The sequence below is a fragment of the Prionailurus bengalensis genome, chromosome B4 (genome assembly GCF_016509475.1).
Source record: "Prionailurus bengalensis isolate Pbe53 chromosome B4, Fcat_Pben_1.1_paternal_pri, whole genome shotgun sequence".
NCBI lineage: Eukaryota > Metazoa > Chordata > Mammalia > Carnivora > Felidae > Prionailurus > Prionailurus bengalensis.
In genome coordinates, this window is record NC_057358.1 from 77,560,699 (window position 1) to 77,580,589 (window position 19,891).

At 40.0% G+C, this 19,891-nt stretch overlaps 1 protein-coding gene across 4 annotated transcripts in view; it reads right to left on the reverse strand.

Moving 5' to 3' along the window:
* Window positions 1-6,883: 6,883 nt before the first annotated feature.
* The window catches only part of TFCP2 (transcription factor CP2), a 45,096-nt gene continuing 32,088 nt past the window's right edge, over window positions 6,884-19,891 (reverse strand). The window contains exons 5-15 of one of the 4 annotated variants that reach the window (XM_043563930.1): window positions 19,718-19,824; window positions 18,359-18,511; window positions 17,408-17,518; window positions 16,967-17,055; window positions 14,558-14,624; window positions 14,054-14,147; window positions 13,087-13,177; window positions 11,211-11,329; window positions 10,636-10,778; window positions 8,823-8,874; window positions 6,884-8,404 (exon numbers count right to left, since the gene is read on the reverse strand). In XM_043563930.1, coding sequence (XP_043419865.1) covers window positions 8,367-8,404; window positions 8,823-8,874; window positions 10,636-10,778; window positions 11,211-11,329; window positions 13,087-13,177; window positions 14,054-14,147; window positions 14,558-14,624; window positions 16,967-17,055; window positions 17,408-17,518; window positions 18,359-18,511; window positions 19,718-19,824 — 1,064 coding nt within the window. In that variant the 3' untranslated portion in view covers window positions 6,884-8,366. The remainder of the gene's footprint in view (window positions 8,405-8,822; window positions 8,875-10,635; window positions 10,779-11,210; window positions 11,330-13,086; window positions 13,178-14,053; window positions 14,148-14,557; window positions 14,625-16,966; window positions 17,056-17,407; window positions 17,519-18,358; window positions 18,512-19,717; window positions 19,825-19,891) is intronic. The other 3 variants (XM_043563932.1, XM_043563931.1, XM_043563933.1) reach the window with 3 other exon arrangements.

Sequence of the window (19,891 nt, forward strand, 5' to 3'; positions counted from 1 at the left end):
ACAATAGGCTCCGGCCGCAGCGCTCTGGCTCTTATAGGCGCCGGCACGTCCTGACCGAGCCCCGGGGCATGCTGGGAAATGGAGTCTACGTGTCGGCCCCACGCCCGCGGCATGCCGGGAGTTGAAGGCGGCGACAGGCACAGAGCCGAAAGTCGCCGGCAAACAGGCTTTGGAGGCGGTGTCTCTGCTGCAGTGGACCCTGGGAGAGCGAGTTGGGCGCCGCTGCAGCCTTTTAAACAGGAAGAGGGACAAGCTCAGCTACAGATCTTCAATGACTAAACGAATCTCCATCTAAAGCTCCGCTTTTCTTTCTCCAGGACCACTCTCCTATGCCTAAAGAACATAATTCCCCTTATGCGCACTCATGGGAGCTTAGTCTTAAGCAGCATGACATGCTGCAGCCTACCCAAGGTATGGAGAAGAAAATGCAATGTATTGAGTACTGCAATACGTATTGACTGGTTGATTTAAGTGTTTTATGTCAAAAGTATTCCTACATGGTCTCTGATCTTCACAACTTTGCAATTCATTTTTAAGATGGGGAAAACGAAAACCCAGAAGTCAAGTTATATGTCATTTGCCACGGACACTCTGGTTTCCGATCTCACTCAGAATAGACGTTATGTATGTCTCTTTGACTTCTAAGGCCGTACAAGATATAGATAACATCCTCTCTTCCTACCAACCTCCCCTCCATCCTGTCATCTTGTTTCCTTCTACGTTTCCCCTTCTGTACTCTGCTTTAACTACCCTGGACCACTGGTGTCCTTGCAGTTCCTTCAACAATCATGCTCTCAGCTCAGGGCCTTTTCCTTAAAACATGTTCGCTAGCAAGCCACATACATATTCCTCCACTTAATATTTGCGCAAATATCCCCATATCAGACTTTGCTTAACCATTAAGAAAAAAAATGATGCTTAGTCTCTATCCCCTTGACTTTATTTCTTCTTAGCATTCACCTCCTGATGTATATGTTTCAGTCTTCTCTCACTTGACTAAATTCCATGAGAGCAAGGAATTGCTTTGTTTACTGTATCCTGAGCACTCAGTACAAAGCCTGGTAGTTGACATTTAGGAACTCATTAGATATTTACTGCATATTTATTGGATATTTATGGCAGGATTTAAACTCAGGTGAGACTGGTTCCATAGCCCAGTGCAGTCTTCACTGCAACCAAGAACTATGGAGCCAGATGGTTACCAAGCCATCTCAGTCTTAGAACTGAGAAGTTGGCTGGTTTGGACAAAATGCCAAAAATTCCAGTCCTCTCACCTTGGTGACATCAGAGGCTCCATGAGGCTAGGAAACAACAGTGCAAGATGAAAGGGCAGATCACAAAAAAGCAGTCTTTAGTGTACCATGCACTGATCGGCTCCCTATCTGCTGAAATTTAGGTATAACATGTGATCTAGAGCCAGGCTGCCTAGATACAAGCCCAACTCCTCCACTCAGTAGTGGTATGACCCTTGGCAAGGTACAGTAACTTCTCTTGCCTTAGCTTCTGTATCTGCAAAATGGGGCGAACAGTATGTATCTTAGAGGGTTTTGTGGAGATTAAATAGTTAATATAGTATAAATGTTTACAATGCAGTCAGTGCTATGTACATGTTCATGATTCTGTCTTTCCTGGACACACAGGTAACAGGAGAAAGCCCCAGACCACTCTGTAGAGTCAGTGAATGCAAAGTTACAAAATAACAGCCATAAGGCCATGTTGGATAGGCTAAAAAAAGTGTCTCATATGCCTAAACATCCACAGTTTGAACCATGGAAATTCATCAGGGTAACATCAGCCTCAATGCCCATGATTTGTAGATTTATGATACCAAATCAGGAGTCAGCCAAGCCAAAGTTAGCACAGCCTTTGAAAAGATAGCAGAATTCAATTTGGCAATAAGCTCTATGTCAGTCAGAAGATCATCTGTACCTGTTACAAACATCACAACTCTATGATGTTATCATAGAGTCACTTATTTATCACATTTCATTGTCTCAATAGAATTGCTAGAGAAGTTGCTACAATGGTGCCAGTTCACCCAGAATTGCAACTGTTGCTCCCACCTAAGCAGGGCCTATGGAGGGCAAATGGTGACCAGGAAGCTCAAATGCAGAATAGAAACTACAAAGAAAAGTGAAAAGAAATGCTAATAGCATTCAATGTCTAATTCTAAGCGTTACTGCTTTGTTCCAAACCACACTGCAACATACGTATGAACCAGCTCAGAAGGCACAAATCACAAATGGGTGGTTCGTTTGGGGGGCAAAAAGGTCAAAGCAAAACAGGAAGATATACAATCAGCAACAGCAGCTGCAGATAAAAACCAAAGGTCAGATTGGCCGTCCTGGGCAGTGTTTACCTATCTGTCTTGCCCGTTATGTCTACATGTAGAGGTGATCTTGTAATCAGTAGTATCCTAAGTTTATTGAGAAATTGGAAACGTGTACTAGATTCAAAGTAAAACTTTTATACTCCTTATCCTTTTTTAATCTCCCAACAACCCTATGAATTAAGTATTATATCCTTTTTAAGATGAGAAGGTGGAGGTTTAAGAGAGTATTTTGTTCAAGGTCACATCCAGGAAAAGCAAGACCTAAGATTTGAACAGCCTTATCTGACACCAAAGTATACATTGTATCAACTATTCTTTACCACCAAAAGAAAAATACATTCTCCAGGTGGGTTGAAAATTAATAGGTCTGAGGATACGAAGTGCTAAGCTTCTTAGAGAAAAAGAGTTAACCTGTAGATTTAGCCCTAAAGTTAACATTACTTTACTAATTTACATTTAATTATAATCCAGATCTAGAAAGGCAGGTACCTCTTTGTGACTAATTGTACAAAGAGATCAGTACAGTAACTAAATACTAAGTAATCAGCATAATAACAAAAAGAGATCAGTATGCACAAATCTGGGGAAGTGCCATGGCAATTTAAAACAATAAAACAATGGGGCGCCTGGGTGGCTCAGTCGGTTAAGCGGCCGACTTCGGCTCAGGTCATGATCTCGTGGTCCATGAGTTCGAGCCCCGCGTCGGGCTCTGTGCTGACAGCTCAGAGCCTGGAGCCTGCTTCAGATTCTGTGTCTCCCTCCCGCTGACCCTACCCTGTTCATGCTGTCTCTCTCTGTCTCAAAAATAAATAAAAACGTTTAAAAAAATTAAAAAATAAAACAATAAAACAACAAAAAAGCTGTATGATTCAGGAAGATTTCAAAATGGACACACACAAAATGATCTGTATATGTGCACAACACACATCCTCTTTAAAAAAGCAAACAACCAGGGGGTAGAGTGCAGGAGTGAGTTCAGAGAGGGCAAGCTTAACAAACCTAAAGGAAGTGAATGAAAGCCTGAACCAAGTTATAAAAATGTGTAGGGAAACATAAATGAAAAATCAGACATTAGAATTCACGAAGAAAACAGGAATCTGTAGCGATTAAAATGAGGAATGTTTACCTCATCTTATGCAAATATATGAAAATATAGATTCCATGAGAGAGAACTGGTTATAAATCATGCCCTTCAAGACCCCTACAGTACAAAACAGTGCAATAATATAAATACAACAGTATTTTTTAAATAGCAGGTTTCCATCCAACTTCGGCTCAGGTCATGATCTCACGGTTCGTGAGTTCGAGCCCTGCGTCGGGCTCTGTGTTGACAGAGTGGAGCCTGGAGCCTGCTTCGGATTCTGGGTCTCCCTCTCTCTCTGCCCCTCTCCTGCTTGCACTCTGTATCTCTCAAAAATAAATAAACATTAAAAGAAATTAAATAGCAAGTTTCCTTCTAATTCACATTAATCCAACTGAAAAATTTAATTCCGATAGAACTTTAAACCTCTGATTTTGAGAATGTAAATGCTAGACTTAGGTGCAATTTGTTCAGTAGACCCCTGTACATAAGGAACAACACAGAGGAGATCTAGAAGTGAAAAGGAAAGATGAAGAAAAAGAGGAAGAAGTGGAAATAGACGGATGTTTAAGGTCAAAGTAAAATACAAGGTCATTAAATGAAGCAATAAAAGAAATAAAATATTAATGGTACAGAAAGAAACAGAGGCTTATGGCATTAATCTTATGTGACACAGGGCATTTTTTCTCCAGTTCTTTCCATTTTGCAGTGGTAGTAAATTCTTCCCCATTTAAGCCTTGGAGCTTGTATAACAAAACAAACTGAATCGCAAACTAAAAATAAATATTCTAGCTTTAGGAAGAGTGCAACTGAGAAAAGAGATCATTTTTAGGAGAAATAGAATGATGGAAGGTACTGTGTGAATTAGTATACAAATGATGCAGCTAGGTGGGGCATTTGTGCCATTTCTGTTGAGATTGGAGTTCTCATAACAGACCAATAGAGGCCACACAACAGATCAAATTCCTGTAGAGGAACCACCCATGACCAAGGAAGTCGAACAATTCACTAAGAAAATAAAACAGGTCAACTTCAGCTCTCTAATCATGCTATCTGAAATTGTTAGGTAATGGACAAAAGAAAAAAAAGCTACAGTGAAGAGGGGTAAGCTCAGTCTTGAGTTCAAATATTTGCACCCCAAATTTGTATTACTTTCAAAACCCAATGCCGAACCTTCATTCACTTCACAGTAGTTTACAAGACGGCCCAAATCTCTGCAGCAACGCTACACAAAAGACCCGCTGAGAATAAATATTTGGGGATACAAACAGTTTTCAGAACACTCCTCCATTAGGCATAAATTCAGAACAACGGGGTTGCTCTGTACGGTTAAGTGTCTGCAAGATCTCACGGTTCATGAGACCAAGCCCCACATTGTGCTCTGAGCTGACAGCGCAGAGCCTGCTTGGGATTCTCACTCCCTCTCTCTGCCCGTCCCCTGCTCATGTGCGCTCTCTCTCAAAATAAACAAACATTAAACAAGTATATTAAAACAGGAAAATACAAGAAATGACTAGTTCTATTTTGCCAAGCCTTCTTTACTCACCAAGCTTCCCCATGCTCATTCGACCCAGTGGTGAGATCACGCTCTACCTTTCACAACATACCCAGTGCCTACCTGTGCCTGATGTCCAGGCATCAGAATGTCTGCCCCCTTGTGTGGACCTCACTTTCTCACGTCTCTGACTCTGGTTGTCTTGTGTTGGTTGTAGTGTAATCTCTTTCCAGACATTATGACCATCTCCATTTCCCCTCCCCATTTAAATAGCTTCCTGAATAAATAATTTATGTAAACATTCTTATTAGGCCATAATATTGGGCAATCTTATTTAGTAGCTGTATTTATGTCGTGACTAGTCCTTAATCCTTGGAGAAGGGCAATGGCTCCCCCCGCCCCCCGCCTTTTATCTCCCAACAACTCCCTGCTAACTATCAAGTCTTTATACAGCTGATCCTTGTAGACAGAACCTATTACACTTCAAGGGAACAGTTCACACAATGCTAAATCAAATAGGATGCTACTCCACTTCTCAGGAGAGCCTAAAATCTAACCATTCTCCTCAAATACCCTCACTTTAATAAAAACATTAAACCATCTACTGCAGTTCATGTATTAACTGTCACATTATTCAAAAGATAAAATCCAGTAAATTTGACTTCTGGGAATATATCATAGAGGTACATGCAGAAAACTTACGAGGATGCATGTTCAAATGGACTTAACCTAAACAACATCCATAGGGAATGGCTATTTTTAAAACAGAATGATGCAGAATTATAAATTCTAATGATAGAAAGATGTTCAAGATATGTTCAATACAAAAAGCAAATTGCATACCATTAGTGTAACATGAGCCCATGTGTGTATTTGTGTGGGGAGTGGGGGAGAGAGAATGAGAGGGAGAAAGGGAGGGAGGACTGGGGGAGTACTTTTTGTAAGGATTACCTCCTTAGAGTGGGACTAGGAGGTAAGCAGAAAAAGTTATATGCCTCTTTATTGTTTGAATTTATCATTTTGTGTATTATTTTCATAATAAAAGCTAGTTTAGATTTTTCATTTTAATTGAAAGGATCAATAGTAAACAGATGTGATTCTTAAAAGCAAGTTGAATAATCACAACATCCTAGCACTATACCATGTCTTACCAATGATATAGTATTGGCACTATAAATACTTTTTGGAGCTAAAGAAAGCCTAAGCAATTTTCTGGTTAATTCAAGGATCTCTGATTGCAAACCTATATAAACCCATTTCTTAAAAAAAAATTCATTTCTATAATAAATATGAAGACTACTCTAAAAAACTCTAACGCTAAGTAAATCAGTAACTGTAATTTGTAGTAAATACATTAAAAGAATCCTATATATCATTTGCAGTAAAGAAGATTCACAGATTTAGAAGGGACCTTTCAAGGTCATCTAGTCCAAGTCTCCAGCCTAATATTCAGACAGAATAAAAACCACCACCACCACCAAACGGGGTGCCTGGGTGGCTCAGTCAGTTGAGCATCTGACTCTTGATTCCTTTCAGCTCAGGTCATGATCTCAGGGTTCATGGGTTCGAGTCCCACGTTGGGCTCGGTGCTGACAGTGTGGATCCTGCTTGGGATTCTCTCTTCCTCTCTCTGCCCCTCTCCCACTCACTCTCTCTCACACACACACATACACACACACACACACTCTCTCTCTCTCTCTCTCTCTCTCTCAAAAAGAACAGAAAACAACCAAAAAACAAAAATACTAGCAGTCTGCTGAGAAGGGAATGAACTTCTCTTAAACAAAGAACAGTCCCAGGAACATAACACAACCAGAAATGTCCCCCTGAAACAGGGACATCTGGTAATTCCACTAAAAAAATATTTTGGTCCAATGTCAAGTTGTTGCACAGGCCAGTTTTAAAAAGTCACTTGACCTCATTTTCCAGTTTCAAAGCTTTCAATTTGTTTAAAACCAAAAGAAATCAGACCATATTGCAGGTTGATTTTAATGAACAAAATTCTCTGTATAAAAACATTTAAACTTTATCAAATGCTTTAAAAACACACACACGCACAGATCCAAATCCATTACAGAATCTTTGAGCGTTATCTTTTTTCATCTCAACATAATGTGTAAAGGGATAAAACTCTACATGTGAAAAAATTAAGACCCACAGCCTCACACATGTATGCACACACATGCACAGCACACACGCGCACACACACACACACACACACGCTCACACGCTTTAAGAAGAACAAAAATATATGGGATGGGATCGGAATGAATTTCTTATAAAGTTTCTATAAAAGAACACTACAGGAATAAAAGAACTTTCTCTACCAAGAAAAGATGCAGAGAGGGGAAAACAGAAAGCAGGGGTTAGCCAAACTCATTAATAAATAGTTTGAGAAGCTCATTCAAGAACAGTGAATTTGGGGAGTTACAGATGACCCCTCCTTTTCACCATCTCAATGTCTGTGAATCTGATAAGTGATGATGCTTAAAAAGCACCTGTGTTCTCATTTTTTGTAGGTCTTGATTTGTTCAGCATTATTTAGGTGTGGTTTGTCCCCTTCAGTGGTTGATTTCCTCAGTTCTCAATCGGTGTTATGTCCTATCCAGCAGAAGAGCCACGGTCAGAAACAGCGGCAAACACAGGGTATGGCAAGGGTGGCAGGAATGGCTGGCGGTTAAAAGGAGCCGGGTTGCCTGGGTTTGGATTTCGGCGACACTCCTGGCGAGCTGCCCGTCACTCAGCAAGCTCTTTAGCCCCTCTACTGGCTCCACTTCCTCAGCTTCAATTAGGGATCATTATTATCTACTTCAGGTAGGTCTATCAGAGAGGATTTAAACAAAGTAATCCACTTAAAGATTTTATCACACTAACAGGCACAAGTAAATGCTCAGTAAATGTTAGCTAAAACTATTAGTCTTGGCAGTACAGAGCAACCAAAAGAAAAGTTCGATTCTATCTTTGTACTTCCCCTCGTCGGTGAGGTTTTCAGGGGCCAACTGTGGCAAAAGCCAGCATGTATGATGCAAAGAGACTGAGGATCCAGTCTTAGGAATATAGATGTTCACTTTTATATTAGAAAAAAATTACATGGCTCCGTATCACAAAATTTAACATCTTTCCATGAAACATCACACAACTCTCATCATCATTATGCCCTACAGACACCCTAAATGGTGTGGAGTTTCTAATGATATTCAACAACAACAGGGTCCATACATTTTAACTAAGAAACAGCTGCAGAAATGGGTGTTGGGCAATAATCCGTGTGTGCCACAAGAGCTTGGGCCGACAGATGGCTGGGGTTCTGCCTCCACGGCCTGGACTCCCCCACACACAGTCAGATGGGTCAGGCTCCTGCAGACCTTCAAATCTCCATTAGCGAGTGACTCCCTTCAGGGGGGAAGCTTCCAAGAGGTGAAGGAAGCAGCAGCCACTGAGGATGGAATGCCCCGCACCTACTTCAGTATGATATGATAGCTATCATTGGTTTCTGCTGTAAAAAAAAGAGAGAGAGAGAGAGAGAGAGAAGAATCTTTAGTCACCTTTAAAACACAGCAGGAGAAAAAAAGATACACTAAGGCTCTTCTGAGAAGGGAGAAAAAAAAAACAGCAGGACAAAGGGCAGCATACTCGTTAATTATCACAAACTATTTACAATAAATATGCATTATGAAAACAGCATGCCTCAATCTCATTTGTCCATGGAAGGTGGAAGAGAAGGGCAGGGTCATCACTCACACTCTTAGCGATGGTTCTTTTTGAATGAACTGGCTTCTTGCCAATCTCTAAGGACATCGCTTTTTCTACTTCAGATATGGTGGTCGATACCTTCCCTCTCTCCTCAAAGGAGTAAACCATGAACAAAGCTCTTAAACGCCTTAGAGAGAGGCAGCTGCTTACTATTTTATTACCTTTCATTGTGTCCAGAATAAAACAGGCTTCCTCCTGAAAGTTCTGTATCATCTGAGGAAAGCAAGAAAATTTGCTAATTATTAAAAACTTGGGTTTGCTGCATTTATTTAGACCATATGGCTTTTTATTAGGTTAGATTTAAGGGAAAATAATTCTTTGTTTTGCTTTCTCCCAGTTAGTTCTTACATTTTAAAAGCTAAGCAGTCTAAAACAGTGATCTTAAAATTATAGTATGCGTTTTCCTGGGTTAACCCCAAGACGTTCCAAGGGGTGCACAGACCCTGATAGGCCCATTTGGGAGCACTGACTTCCTGGTCCTTATCTCCTATAGGTACTCTTTCCCAAAACCGCCTGAGCACCTCTTCAGCTTTCTCTACCCACTTTCCCTTCTCAAACTCCCTTCTCCCATTTTTCAAAATAAAGGCATAACTTTCACCCTCCTGGAATCCTACCAAGATGTATTACTGCCCCAGGGTACAAAATCTCCAGGATGCCAAAGTGTGACTGTTAATGTGAACTTTAATAATGGGGTAACAAACTCTTATGGGAGTCACGTGGTTTCTAATTCTTTCCTTTCACCAGAACTGAAGACTGACCTAATCACAAACTGTCAAATGACAGGCCATTCAAAATAATTCTTTGTAACATCACTATATAATTTTTGGCACCTAACTCAGTAGTTAAAAAAAAAAAAAATCCAGTGATGCTGTTATAAAAAAACTCCTTCCATTCCTGTCTGACAATCTGTGTGAATCAGATTCCATAGCACTTATATCTACAGAATAAAACAGAATGGAAGTGATGGTGAACTCTATTTCATGCTATAAATCAGTAGACGGTATTCATCAAAACATGAATTAATGTGGGTGGGGGTGGGGAATCAGACAATCCCACCCATCTCATTGACAGAGATACTTCTACATTTTTTTCTTGTTGTTTCAAATTTTTATCTAATACATATTTCTTAGTGGTTAATAATTTCTTATCAAGGGATGCCTGGGTGGCTCCGTCAGTTAAGCGTCCGACTTCGGCTCAGGTCATGATCTCGCAGTTCATGGGTTTGAGCCCTGCATCGGGCTCTGTGCTGACAGTTCAGAGCCTAGAGCCTGCTTTGGATTCTGTGTCTCCCTCTCTCTGTCTCTCCCCGGCTCATGCTCTCTCTCTCAGAAATAAACATTAAAAAATAATAATAATAAATTCTTATTCAAGCATAATACATTTATGTTAATTGTATGGTTATGGTGATAATTCTATTCAGAAGAAATAATTTTTAAATTTTTATTGAAACATTCTTTTGTTGAAACAGATTTGTTTCAAAGAAATATGGTAGGATAATTAGTAAAGGATGCTTGAGCATAAAAATAGGTTATGATAAGATAAGATTCTATGGGGGAAGTGCGTGGAAATAGGAATTCAAGGCAATCAAGAAATGATATAAAACTCTGATAAAGAAAAGTATATTCATGTGTTTTTTAAGATGATGGTGCTGGTATTAAATCACTTCTATTTAGGTCACATGGAATATAGTTAGAATAGTGATGCAACCATTTCATTTTTAAAGTTTATATAATATGCCCAGGAATGACATATTCTGCAACTATTTAAACTTAAAGCAGAAAGTTTCAAGTCAACCTAAAAATGTGCAAGGGGATACATGGTATTTAGAAATTATTTTAGAAAGTAAGCAAGCACAAGATTTTGCAAAGCCCTGGACTAGAAAACAGAGCGCTGTGCCCCAGTAGAATTGCTCTTGCTCCTGTCACATGCCCTGACAACCTGTCATCTGGTGACTCAGCTCTACTGAAACTCTACCTCATCACTAATGAGCACATGGATTCCTGTCGGCCCCTGCTTGTAGATCTGGCTGATCTGGCGAGGGGAAATGCTGAAAAGCTGAGCGATTTTTTCGGTCAGTTCAACAGCGGTCAGTTCTTCTAGATAGATGGCGTGGTACACTGCAAAAGGGAGAGAGCGATGGCAGTCAATACAAGTCTCTCTGCTGTTAAAGGTAATCTGCTCACTCGGAACGTCCGCTTTCCTGAAGGGCTCGGAGTCAGACCGCCTGAGTTCAAATCTTGGCTCCGCCACTGGCTGGCTGTGTGACGGGAGTGAGTTACTTAACATCTCTAAGCCTCATTTTCCTCACCCGAATGTTAGCAGTGACAGTAAGTCTACCGCAAAGAGGAGACACTGGTTGTAAAAAGCAAGGCATGTAGAAGGGCCGAGAATAGTGCCTGGTATATACGAGGAACTGGATACACGTTACCGATGACCATTACTTCTAGCAAATGCTGCATCTGCTGTTTGAGGAATTCCCATCACACATGCTCATAAGGCACCTCCCTCCCTTTCTTCGTGGGCGTCCTCGCCTGTCCAGAACCACCTACCGAAGAAAGTCCCATTTGAGTCTCCATCCTCACGCTTCTGCTGCTGCTGCTGCTGCTGCTGCTCCCTCAACTGCAGGGATTCCTGACAAACATAAATGGTTAGCCTTGGGCGCACCATCCTAAGGAGGAAAACAAGGCTGTTAGTCTTACGGTTTTCACGAGAAGCACATTTTAAGGGAGAGCTTGTGTATCTATGTTAACGCTATACAGTGGGGCCGAGAACTGGCAGCCCGCGGGCCAAGGGAGCTCATCTGCTGTTTTGCTAGCTCCCCACCGGGATGTGCGTGTGTCTCCATGCGTGTGCGCGTGCATTTTAAATGAATTCGTTCCCACATCGTGTGTCGGGACATTTGGCTTTTCTTAAAAAACCGGATCTGGCAATCTGAGATCCTGACACTTACAAGAAAACAATCAGCTGTTCTCCTTACGTGATTCATGCATTCTTCAATACACCCACTGTCACTCATTTACATCTGACCTCTGTAGTCATTTGAGTTTATGACCTTTGAGGTAAAGTTTAGAAATATTCAACATGTGTGAGCCACTGTTTCATGGGTCCAGGTCAACATATACCTTCTCCTTGGAAGCACCACGCTAATGAACTGGAGAATCTCACTTCCCTCATTACCTTCTCCTAAGTAGCCTAAGCCTCCTTTCTGTTCTTACTTCTTAGACAACAGCATTCAATTACCCTTGATCCGATCATCTCATTCCTTCCTATGTTTAAATGCTCTTTAAGTAATATGTTAAAAAATAAAAGATCCATTCCTTTTTCTCCAAGTCCTCAACCTCTGAACTTTTCCTCTCTCTTTAAAATTTTCCAAGATTAGGGGCGCCTGGGTGGCGCAGTCGGTTAAGCGTCCGACTTCAGCCAGGTCACGATCTCGCGGTCCGGGAGTTCGAGCCCCGCGTCAGGCTCTGGGCTGATGGCTCAGAGCCTGGAGCCTGTTTCCGATTCTGTGTCTCCCTCTCTCTCTGCCCCTCCCCCGTTCGTGCTCTGTCTCTCTCTGTCCCAAAAATAAATAAACGTTGAAAAAAAAAAAAAATTTAAAATTTTCCAAGATTAGAGCCAAGCTGATTCCACAGTTCTTGTGATGTACCCAAACAAAATACTTCACGATCTGTTTCATTATTTAGTCACCGATTTGGTTCTGTGGCACTAATCTGTATGTTTTTTCCATTCATACCACTACCTGTTTGAAATTCTAAATTCCGTGTAGGGACTACAAATGACTCTGTATTAAAATTCGTAAGCAGACACGTAAGTATTTCCTATCCAAGAATGACGTCTTCTTCAGTTAAAACAGACTTCGAGCCTTCGCACCTGTTGTTCCTCCTGCCTAGAGTGTTCTTCTCTCCTCTGATTCCACAGCTTCCGTCCTTCCCCTAATTCAGTTTAAGTGCCTCCACTTCAGAGAGGTCTTTCCTGACCAGATTCTGGGTGCTCTACAGGTGATAACCTTGTTTTTGTTTATTTGTTTGCTTTTCCCTCAAAGCACTTATCACCATCCAAAATACTGTTTATATTTTTCTCTCTCCCTGTTAGAAAGTGAACTCATGATAATGGGTACCTTGTGTGTTTTGCTCACCAACATATCCCTAGAGCCTACAATAGTACGTGGCTCACGATAGGGATAATGAATATTTATCAAATGAAAAAACTACCTGGAAAGGAAAAGTGGGGTATCATGGGGCATTCCTTGAATCAACTGTAGGAAAGGATATTTTCATCTTTGCTTATTTGGTACAGAGCTGGCATTCGCAAAGAATGTTTTGACAAGACGCAGTTAGCTGTGCAAAGAGTACTGTGAAGAGTCCCTGAATCCAAATCCACTTGAAATCCAACCTCACGGATATTTTAACACTAATTACATACCGGCCTTTTAATGCATTAAAAAGTCTGATTCCATCTGCAGGGCCACAGATTTGGATCACATCATCTCTAGTTAGTTTCAATAAATCTGCCCCTGGAATAAATATAAGAAAATGGGTGAAAAAGGCAAAGACTGTCTTTGTTAATGACCATTAAAATGGGCTCTGTTATGTTCTAGCCCCTAATCTTCTGCATGGTACATAAGCCTCTCCATGACCTGGCCTCTGTTTCCTCTCCCACCTCAACCGCCACCCAATGAACTGGTCCACTTTACCCTATGCTTTCATCACACTGAGGAAGTCTAATGAGCAAGTTGCTCCTCCTACCTGAAATATCCTTCCACTGTCCGACCAACAGAGTCCTCAACATCTCCCAAGATTTACCTCACACATTACACATGTTCTGTAACTCCAGAAACTACTCCCCTCCCCTGCTTTGTACCACTTATCTACTACATTACAACTATTTTTTTTTTCAGGGTTTTATTTTGATTTGGGGTTTTTTTGATACTAGATGATGAATGATCAGAAAGTATGCCTTATCCATGTGTGTATCCCTACCATACCTGGTATACAGAAGGTGCTAAATAAGTGGAATATGCAAATAAAATACAATATGGTGATATCAAAGAGGAAATTTCAGACTATCTACAAATGCCCTTGATAAAAATTTATGGAGTATACAGTTTTAAAAGCACTGTATGGAATAAATATTTTTAAACTGAAGTGAGTTTAAACGAAGAAGTCTTTCTTAAGTATTTCGCAGCACAGATGCACCTGCTGAGAAAGTCTGAAGGGTTCTATGAAATTCACTTCATCAGAAAAAAGCACGACGACCCCCCAGCCCCCCCCCCCCCCACACACACCCGCACGTGCATGCACACAACACACCCTTACGTGGATGCCAGGAAGCCCTAGAATGTAAAGGAATATCTTGTGCTGGGGAAAACAAAAGGACAAATCAATTTAACCTGAGAAGTTTGTAAAAAGCCTTGTGAACGTAGAAAAACGATTTCGATGCAACCACTGCTGAGCTTCCTGAGGTGTGGTTGTTGGCAAGAGGTTCTGAAAGGAAAAGAAAGCAAGAGGGTTTTTTTTTGTTTTTGTTTTTTTTGGTAACTCAATGATTTAGCTCTTACATCATTAGGTAACACAGAGCCAAACACACTCACACTCAGACGGGCCGCCTAGTTTGCCTGGAAGTTGGTTATACCTCATCAGTCTTCTGTCTCTAGCCAAGCAAGATGCCCACGGAATCCCACACCTGTCTTCCTTACTAGACCGTAAGCTCTTTAAATGCTAGCGTTCCTGCATTAACTTGTTCACATCTCAGTTCCCTAGCATTGTCAAAATTCAGAGTCAAAATTCAATAAATGCCTATTTAATGAATGAATAAAAAGTACTCCTTAAAAGCTGGGCATTTCTGTGGAACCGCACAGTCATCAAAGTATTAGTAGACACTGCAAGTCACTTACATTTAACTTTAGACTTACATCTGTGACTGGAGGGGGTGGCTCTGGCTGGTGGTTTGGTGAACCATTTCTGAAAACACATGTAAAACGAAAAGGATGAGACACATACTAGGGTTCATCATCTCATTCCTCACCCTCATAGTAAGTCTCAAACTAGACTTTTTTTTAAGTAATCTCCACATCCAACCTGTACCCGAACCCACAACCCCCGAGATTAAGAGTCGAGTGCTCTACTGACTGAGCCAGCCAGGGGCCCCTCAAGCTAGAGATTTAAAAGGAATCTGTGCTCTCTCATAAAGCAGTTTTAGTCTATAGTCTGTTAATTTAACATTAAGATCACAGGGGGAGGGTAAGAAACTGTCATTGCAACATTGTTTATTATTGGACAAATTGAAAAAAGATAAAAATTTCAGCCAATTGGGATTCATTAGATAAATTATGGCATAAAGAATATTTAACATAAGCAGTTTATAAGAAACTAAAAATATCAGAACATAACAGCAATCAATAGATTACTATTTTAATAAATATATAGATATACACACAAACATATATACAGGAAAAAAATACCAGAGAAACTTTATGTAATGCAATGTGATCCCATACTTTTTTTTGTTTGTTTGTTTGAGAGAGAGAGAGAGAAAGAGCGAGAGAGCGAACGTGTGTGCGAGCAAGCTCGAACAGGAAAGGAGCAGAGAGAGAGGGAGAGATAATCCCAAGCAGGCTCTGTGCTGTCAGTGCAGAGTCCGACACGGGGCTCGAACTCACAAACTGTGAGATCATGAACTGAGCTGAAATCAAGAGTCGGACCCTTAACTGACTGAGCCACCCAGGTGCCCCCATATATTTTTATAATGACAACCAAAACCATTATTTTTAAAGCAGCTTCAAAAATGAGTGCTGCCTAATTTGCAATCCACAGGCTATCTCCATACTCTTCAGTTTTTCTCTATACCTCCTATACTCCAAGGACTGTCCCTATTCCCTAATACTCCTTTTATCAGAGAAAAATTTGAGCCTAATAACAAAGTAATGACAAAGAGAAGAGAGAAAATTTTAAAACACAACTCTTTAATCCCACATATTTACAATTGCCTACAGGCGCGTGGCTGGCTGAGCCAGTAGAGTGTGCAATTCTTGATCTTGGGGTTACAAGTTCAAGCCCCACATCGGGTGTGGAGATTACTAAAAAAAAAAATAAACCTTAAAAAACATTTAAAAATTGCCTATAAGTAGACTGCGTACTCCATATGGATGGTAAGAGATTTTTCTTTCAAAACAGACTTTCTTCGGGGCGCCTGGGTGGCGCAGTCGGTTAAGTGTCCGACTTCAACCAGGTCACGATCTCGCGATCTCGCGGTCCGTGAGTCCGAGCCCCGCGTCAGGCTCTGGGCTGATGGCTCGGAGCCTGGAGCCTGTTTCCGATTCTGTGTCTCCCTCTCTCTCTGCCCCTCCCCCGTTCATGCTCTGTCTCTCTCTGTCCCAAAAATAAAATAAAACTTTGAAAAACAAAAAAAACAAAAAAAACAAACAGACTTTCTTCTTTTCCTTTTTTTTGCTATAACTGCAAAATTCAAATTCAGTATTCAAACTTAGTAATTAAATTATCACCAGGCCTTAATTATCTATTCTCTCTACAACTTCTGCTTATTTTTATTCTTAATTGTTATATTTTGAATATTGAAGCTACTTTAATTTCTTATAAATGCAGACTGAACCAAAGCGTACGTAAATTCAAAAACAAACATTACAACCAAAACACATCACACATTTAGTAGCCTATTTCAAATGTCAATGTGGCCTATGTGGAATATGTGTTAAATACTAAGACTAGTAAAACAACTTATTTTAACTGGCATAGGCATCTGTACCAACTTTCAATGATCTCTGATGATAAAAGACTAATAAAAAGAGATTAAATGCATCCCACAGATCATTCTAAAACTTCATTTTAGCTTTCTTCAACCTTCTTTCCCAATTATCAAAGATCCATAATAATAAGGTATTAGGATCATTCTTAGTAAGTAACAAAACAGATTTTAGTGTTGTACAACTATGTTTCAATTCCTAATGACCACTCTGGTGGAAAGTATGAGCAGGAAATGAAATAACCACAAGATAAGCAGTGACAGAAGTGAAAAGCCCAGAAAATCAGTCTCTGAAACACAAAAAACTGACCATAATGCTGTTTTCTTTTTTTTTTTAATGATATTTTTAATAGAAAGAAAAAAGAGGAGGAGAACGGACTTTCAGTCACTTTTGAAGATAATCCAAACCTCAGTTAATCCATGAATCCATCAGAGACTGACTAAATAGGACTTACTGACTTATAAAGAACTTGTATATGAGAAGATAATGAAAGAAGACATATTTAGGACAAACACAACCTACTTTTTCATTTCCCAGACTTACCCTTCCCCAAGAGAAAAACTGCTGTGGGAACTGTTGAAGCCAGGTGATGGGGAATTATTGACATATGTGATCTCAGGCCATGGAGAACACTAAAAACAAAGAACAACTGAAATACTGAAAAAGTACATTTGACCCTAGTGTCCCACTAAAACATTATCACTTGAATAGCATATCTTGATTAGTAAGTCTTAACTACACAGAGGCCCCCATAATGAAGAGCAAATATACCCAGGGCAACTAAATCTTGACCAGGCAAAAAGTTGTGGGGGGTTATTTCGTTTTGTTTTTAAAAAACTGAGATACAATTGCCATACAACACAGTATTAGTTTTAAGGTGCAAAACATAATGATTTGATACACATACACACTGAGAAATGGGGGGATTTTCTTTTAAGAATAAAAAGTATTGACTGAAATTGTCACCAAAAGAAATCCTTTTACCTCCGTGAGTATCGTTGTCTCATAGGAAGGCTGATACTTCTCCTTTTCATGAGGTGTTCGTTTCTCCATTTTCTCCCTATCTGTTTTTTGCTTTCTGTCTGCACCTTTGGGCTGAAATGAGAAATGTTTTGTCTGGACTCATCGACGGAATTTTGAGCCAACAATATTATTTCTAAGAGCTTAAATAGTCACATGTGAAACAAGGATGTACGCACAATAATGTAAACACAAGATGCAACCTTGCGTCTGTGTCTGAAAATAGGAAACCTAACTGTCTGATGCAGTTAAAAAAGAATATGCGGTCTATAGTTATAGACGTGGAAATATCTCTAAAGCACATAGCTAACTGAAAAAAGCAAGCCTCAAAACAACTCATCTAGTGCAATCCTGTTTATGCTTCACAGAAAAGAAAATACACGTGTATATAAAGCACAGAAGGGACTAAAAGGATACATGCTAAATTAGGACAGTGGTGACTCCTGAGAAAGATTGGGGAGTCGGGGTAAAAGTGGTAAAGAGGGACTTCAGTCTGAATACTTCGTCTTCTGCAGTGAGAACATATTTATCCGTGTGATAAAAATAAAGACCAAAAGAACAAAAGAAAGTCAAATACCAATGTAACCAAAACTATCAACTTTTCATAATTTTGTGAGCTTTTACAAGAGCTTATCATCTCAACAGACTTTAAGAGTTTTCAGTGAAAATCCATGCTTTTGCCTCTAGCTCCCTTTGCAAATTCCCCTTCTCCCATGCCCATCCCCATATAAATCCATTACCAGACATCTCAGTAATGACCTCAAGGACTCCAGCTTAGACTGAGTTTTCACGGTTGTTGAAAAACAGACAAGCGGACTTTCCCACTTGGGAAATGTTAACTACTAATGTTAACTAATGTTAAAATTGAAAGAGGAGGAAAAAGGATACAAGGGACAGCAAGTTGCCCAGGAATACCTTGAAGACTTTGATCTGGCAGCTGGCTGAGTGTAAGTGCTCAGTATATTCCCCGTTTTCATTTTCCTTGAAGGTATCAATTTGTACTCGGAATGGCACTCCCTTTTCTCCACCATGCTTCCTCATAGTGAACTCTGTGCTAATGCAGTGCACCTACAAAGAATACAACATCCAGGTTTCAGTACCGCTAGCCAGCCAAACCACTCAGCAATATTTTTGCAGCTCCTACTAAGAGCAAAACCTTTAGAAAACACTATGAACACCTATAAAAAACTTCTACTCTAGGGACACCTGGCTGGCCCGGTCGGAGAATATGCAACTCTTGATCTCTCAGGGTCATAAGTTTGAGTCCCATGTTGGGCATAGAGCTTACTTAAAAGCATATATATATAATCTTAAAAAAAAAAAAAAACAAGAAAAAACTTTTACTCTCTTTTTGATCTTGAAGAACGTATATTCTAATGGAGAAAATAAAAAAACTTATTTACAAATGAAACAAAGTAAATGTACAGATCCAACGCTAACAAAAGTTACTTGGAGGAACTAAATTCATTAACTGCTTCAGAGAATACAGAGTTAATATAAAAGAGAAATGATTTCTATTAGTAAAAGGTTTCTAGACTTTAAGGTAGAGGTTAGAAAGCAGAGGCACCATCCATGCTGGGAAAATACCAACTATGAAAGCTCACGGGCAATAGTGGGGAAAAAAGGCTTTCAAGGCTTGCTTGGCTACTGCATAAAGTGAACGCCTTGGTGAATCTGAACTGTGAAACCCTGACTGGCCACTTATTAGCTTAGATAAATTGTTAATTTCTCTAAGCCTCAAAGACTATTCCTACTCCACAGGATTACTGCTAAAAGTTTTAAATAAGATCATGTGTACAAACTGTTTACTTAACATAGTGACCAATGGGACGTACTCCATAAACCCTAGCTTTTTTTATTACAAGTAAGAATTTTAAAGGAATCTACTCAACAGAAATAATCAGATATGTAAATCAAATTTTAAGCATAACAATGTTCAAAACAACTTCATGGAAAATAGGGCAAATTTAGAACAACCTAAATGCTAAATAATAAGGAAGTTATACTACATCCAAAGAATGGAACATTATGCAGCCGTTAGCAAGCATGTTTTTGTTTGTTTGTTTGTTTTGTCATACAAATAAATAAATTGGGGAAATTAGAAGGGCAATTCAGACACTCCTCATCGCTCTCAGGCAAGTGTTGAGGAGTCTGGACTTGACAGCCAGGCTGGAACCCTGTAAAAATTTCAAATGCAACATGTTTTATCCTTTAAGAAACAAACTGGGAGTAAGAATGCTCTTCATCACCGGAAGGCCATCTGCAAGGCCCTACCTGAATAAACACAGATGTCCTCTTTGCCGGGTCCCACAGGAACTCCACTGTATTCAGTTGGGTTGGATTGGCCCTAGGATCGATTATACCCACAGACATTGGGATATCTGAGAAACAAAATGGTAATCATTGAACAATTCTGAGGGCTACTGGGTTTAAATAAGAAAGTACCAT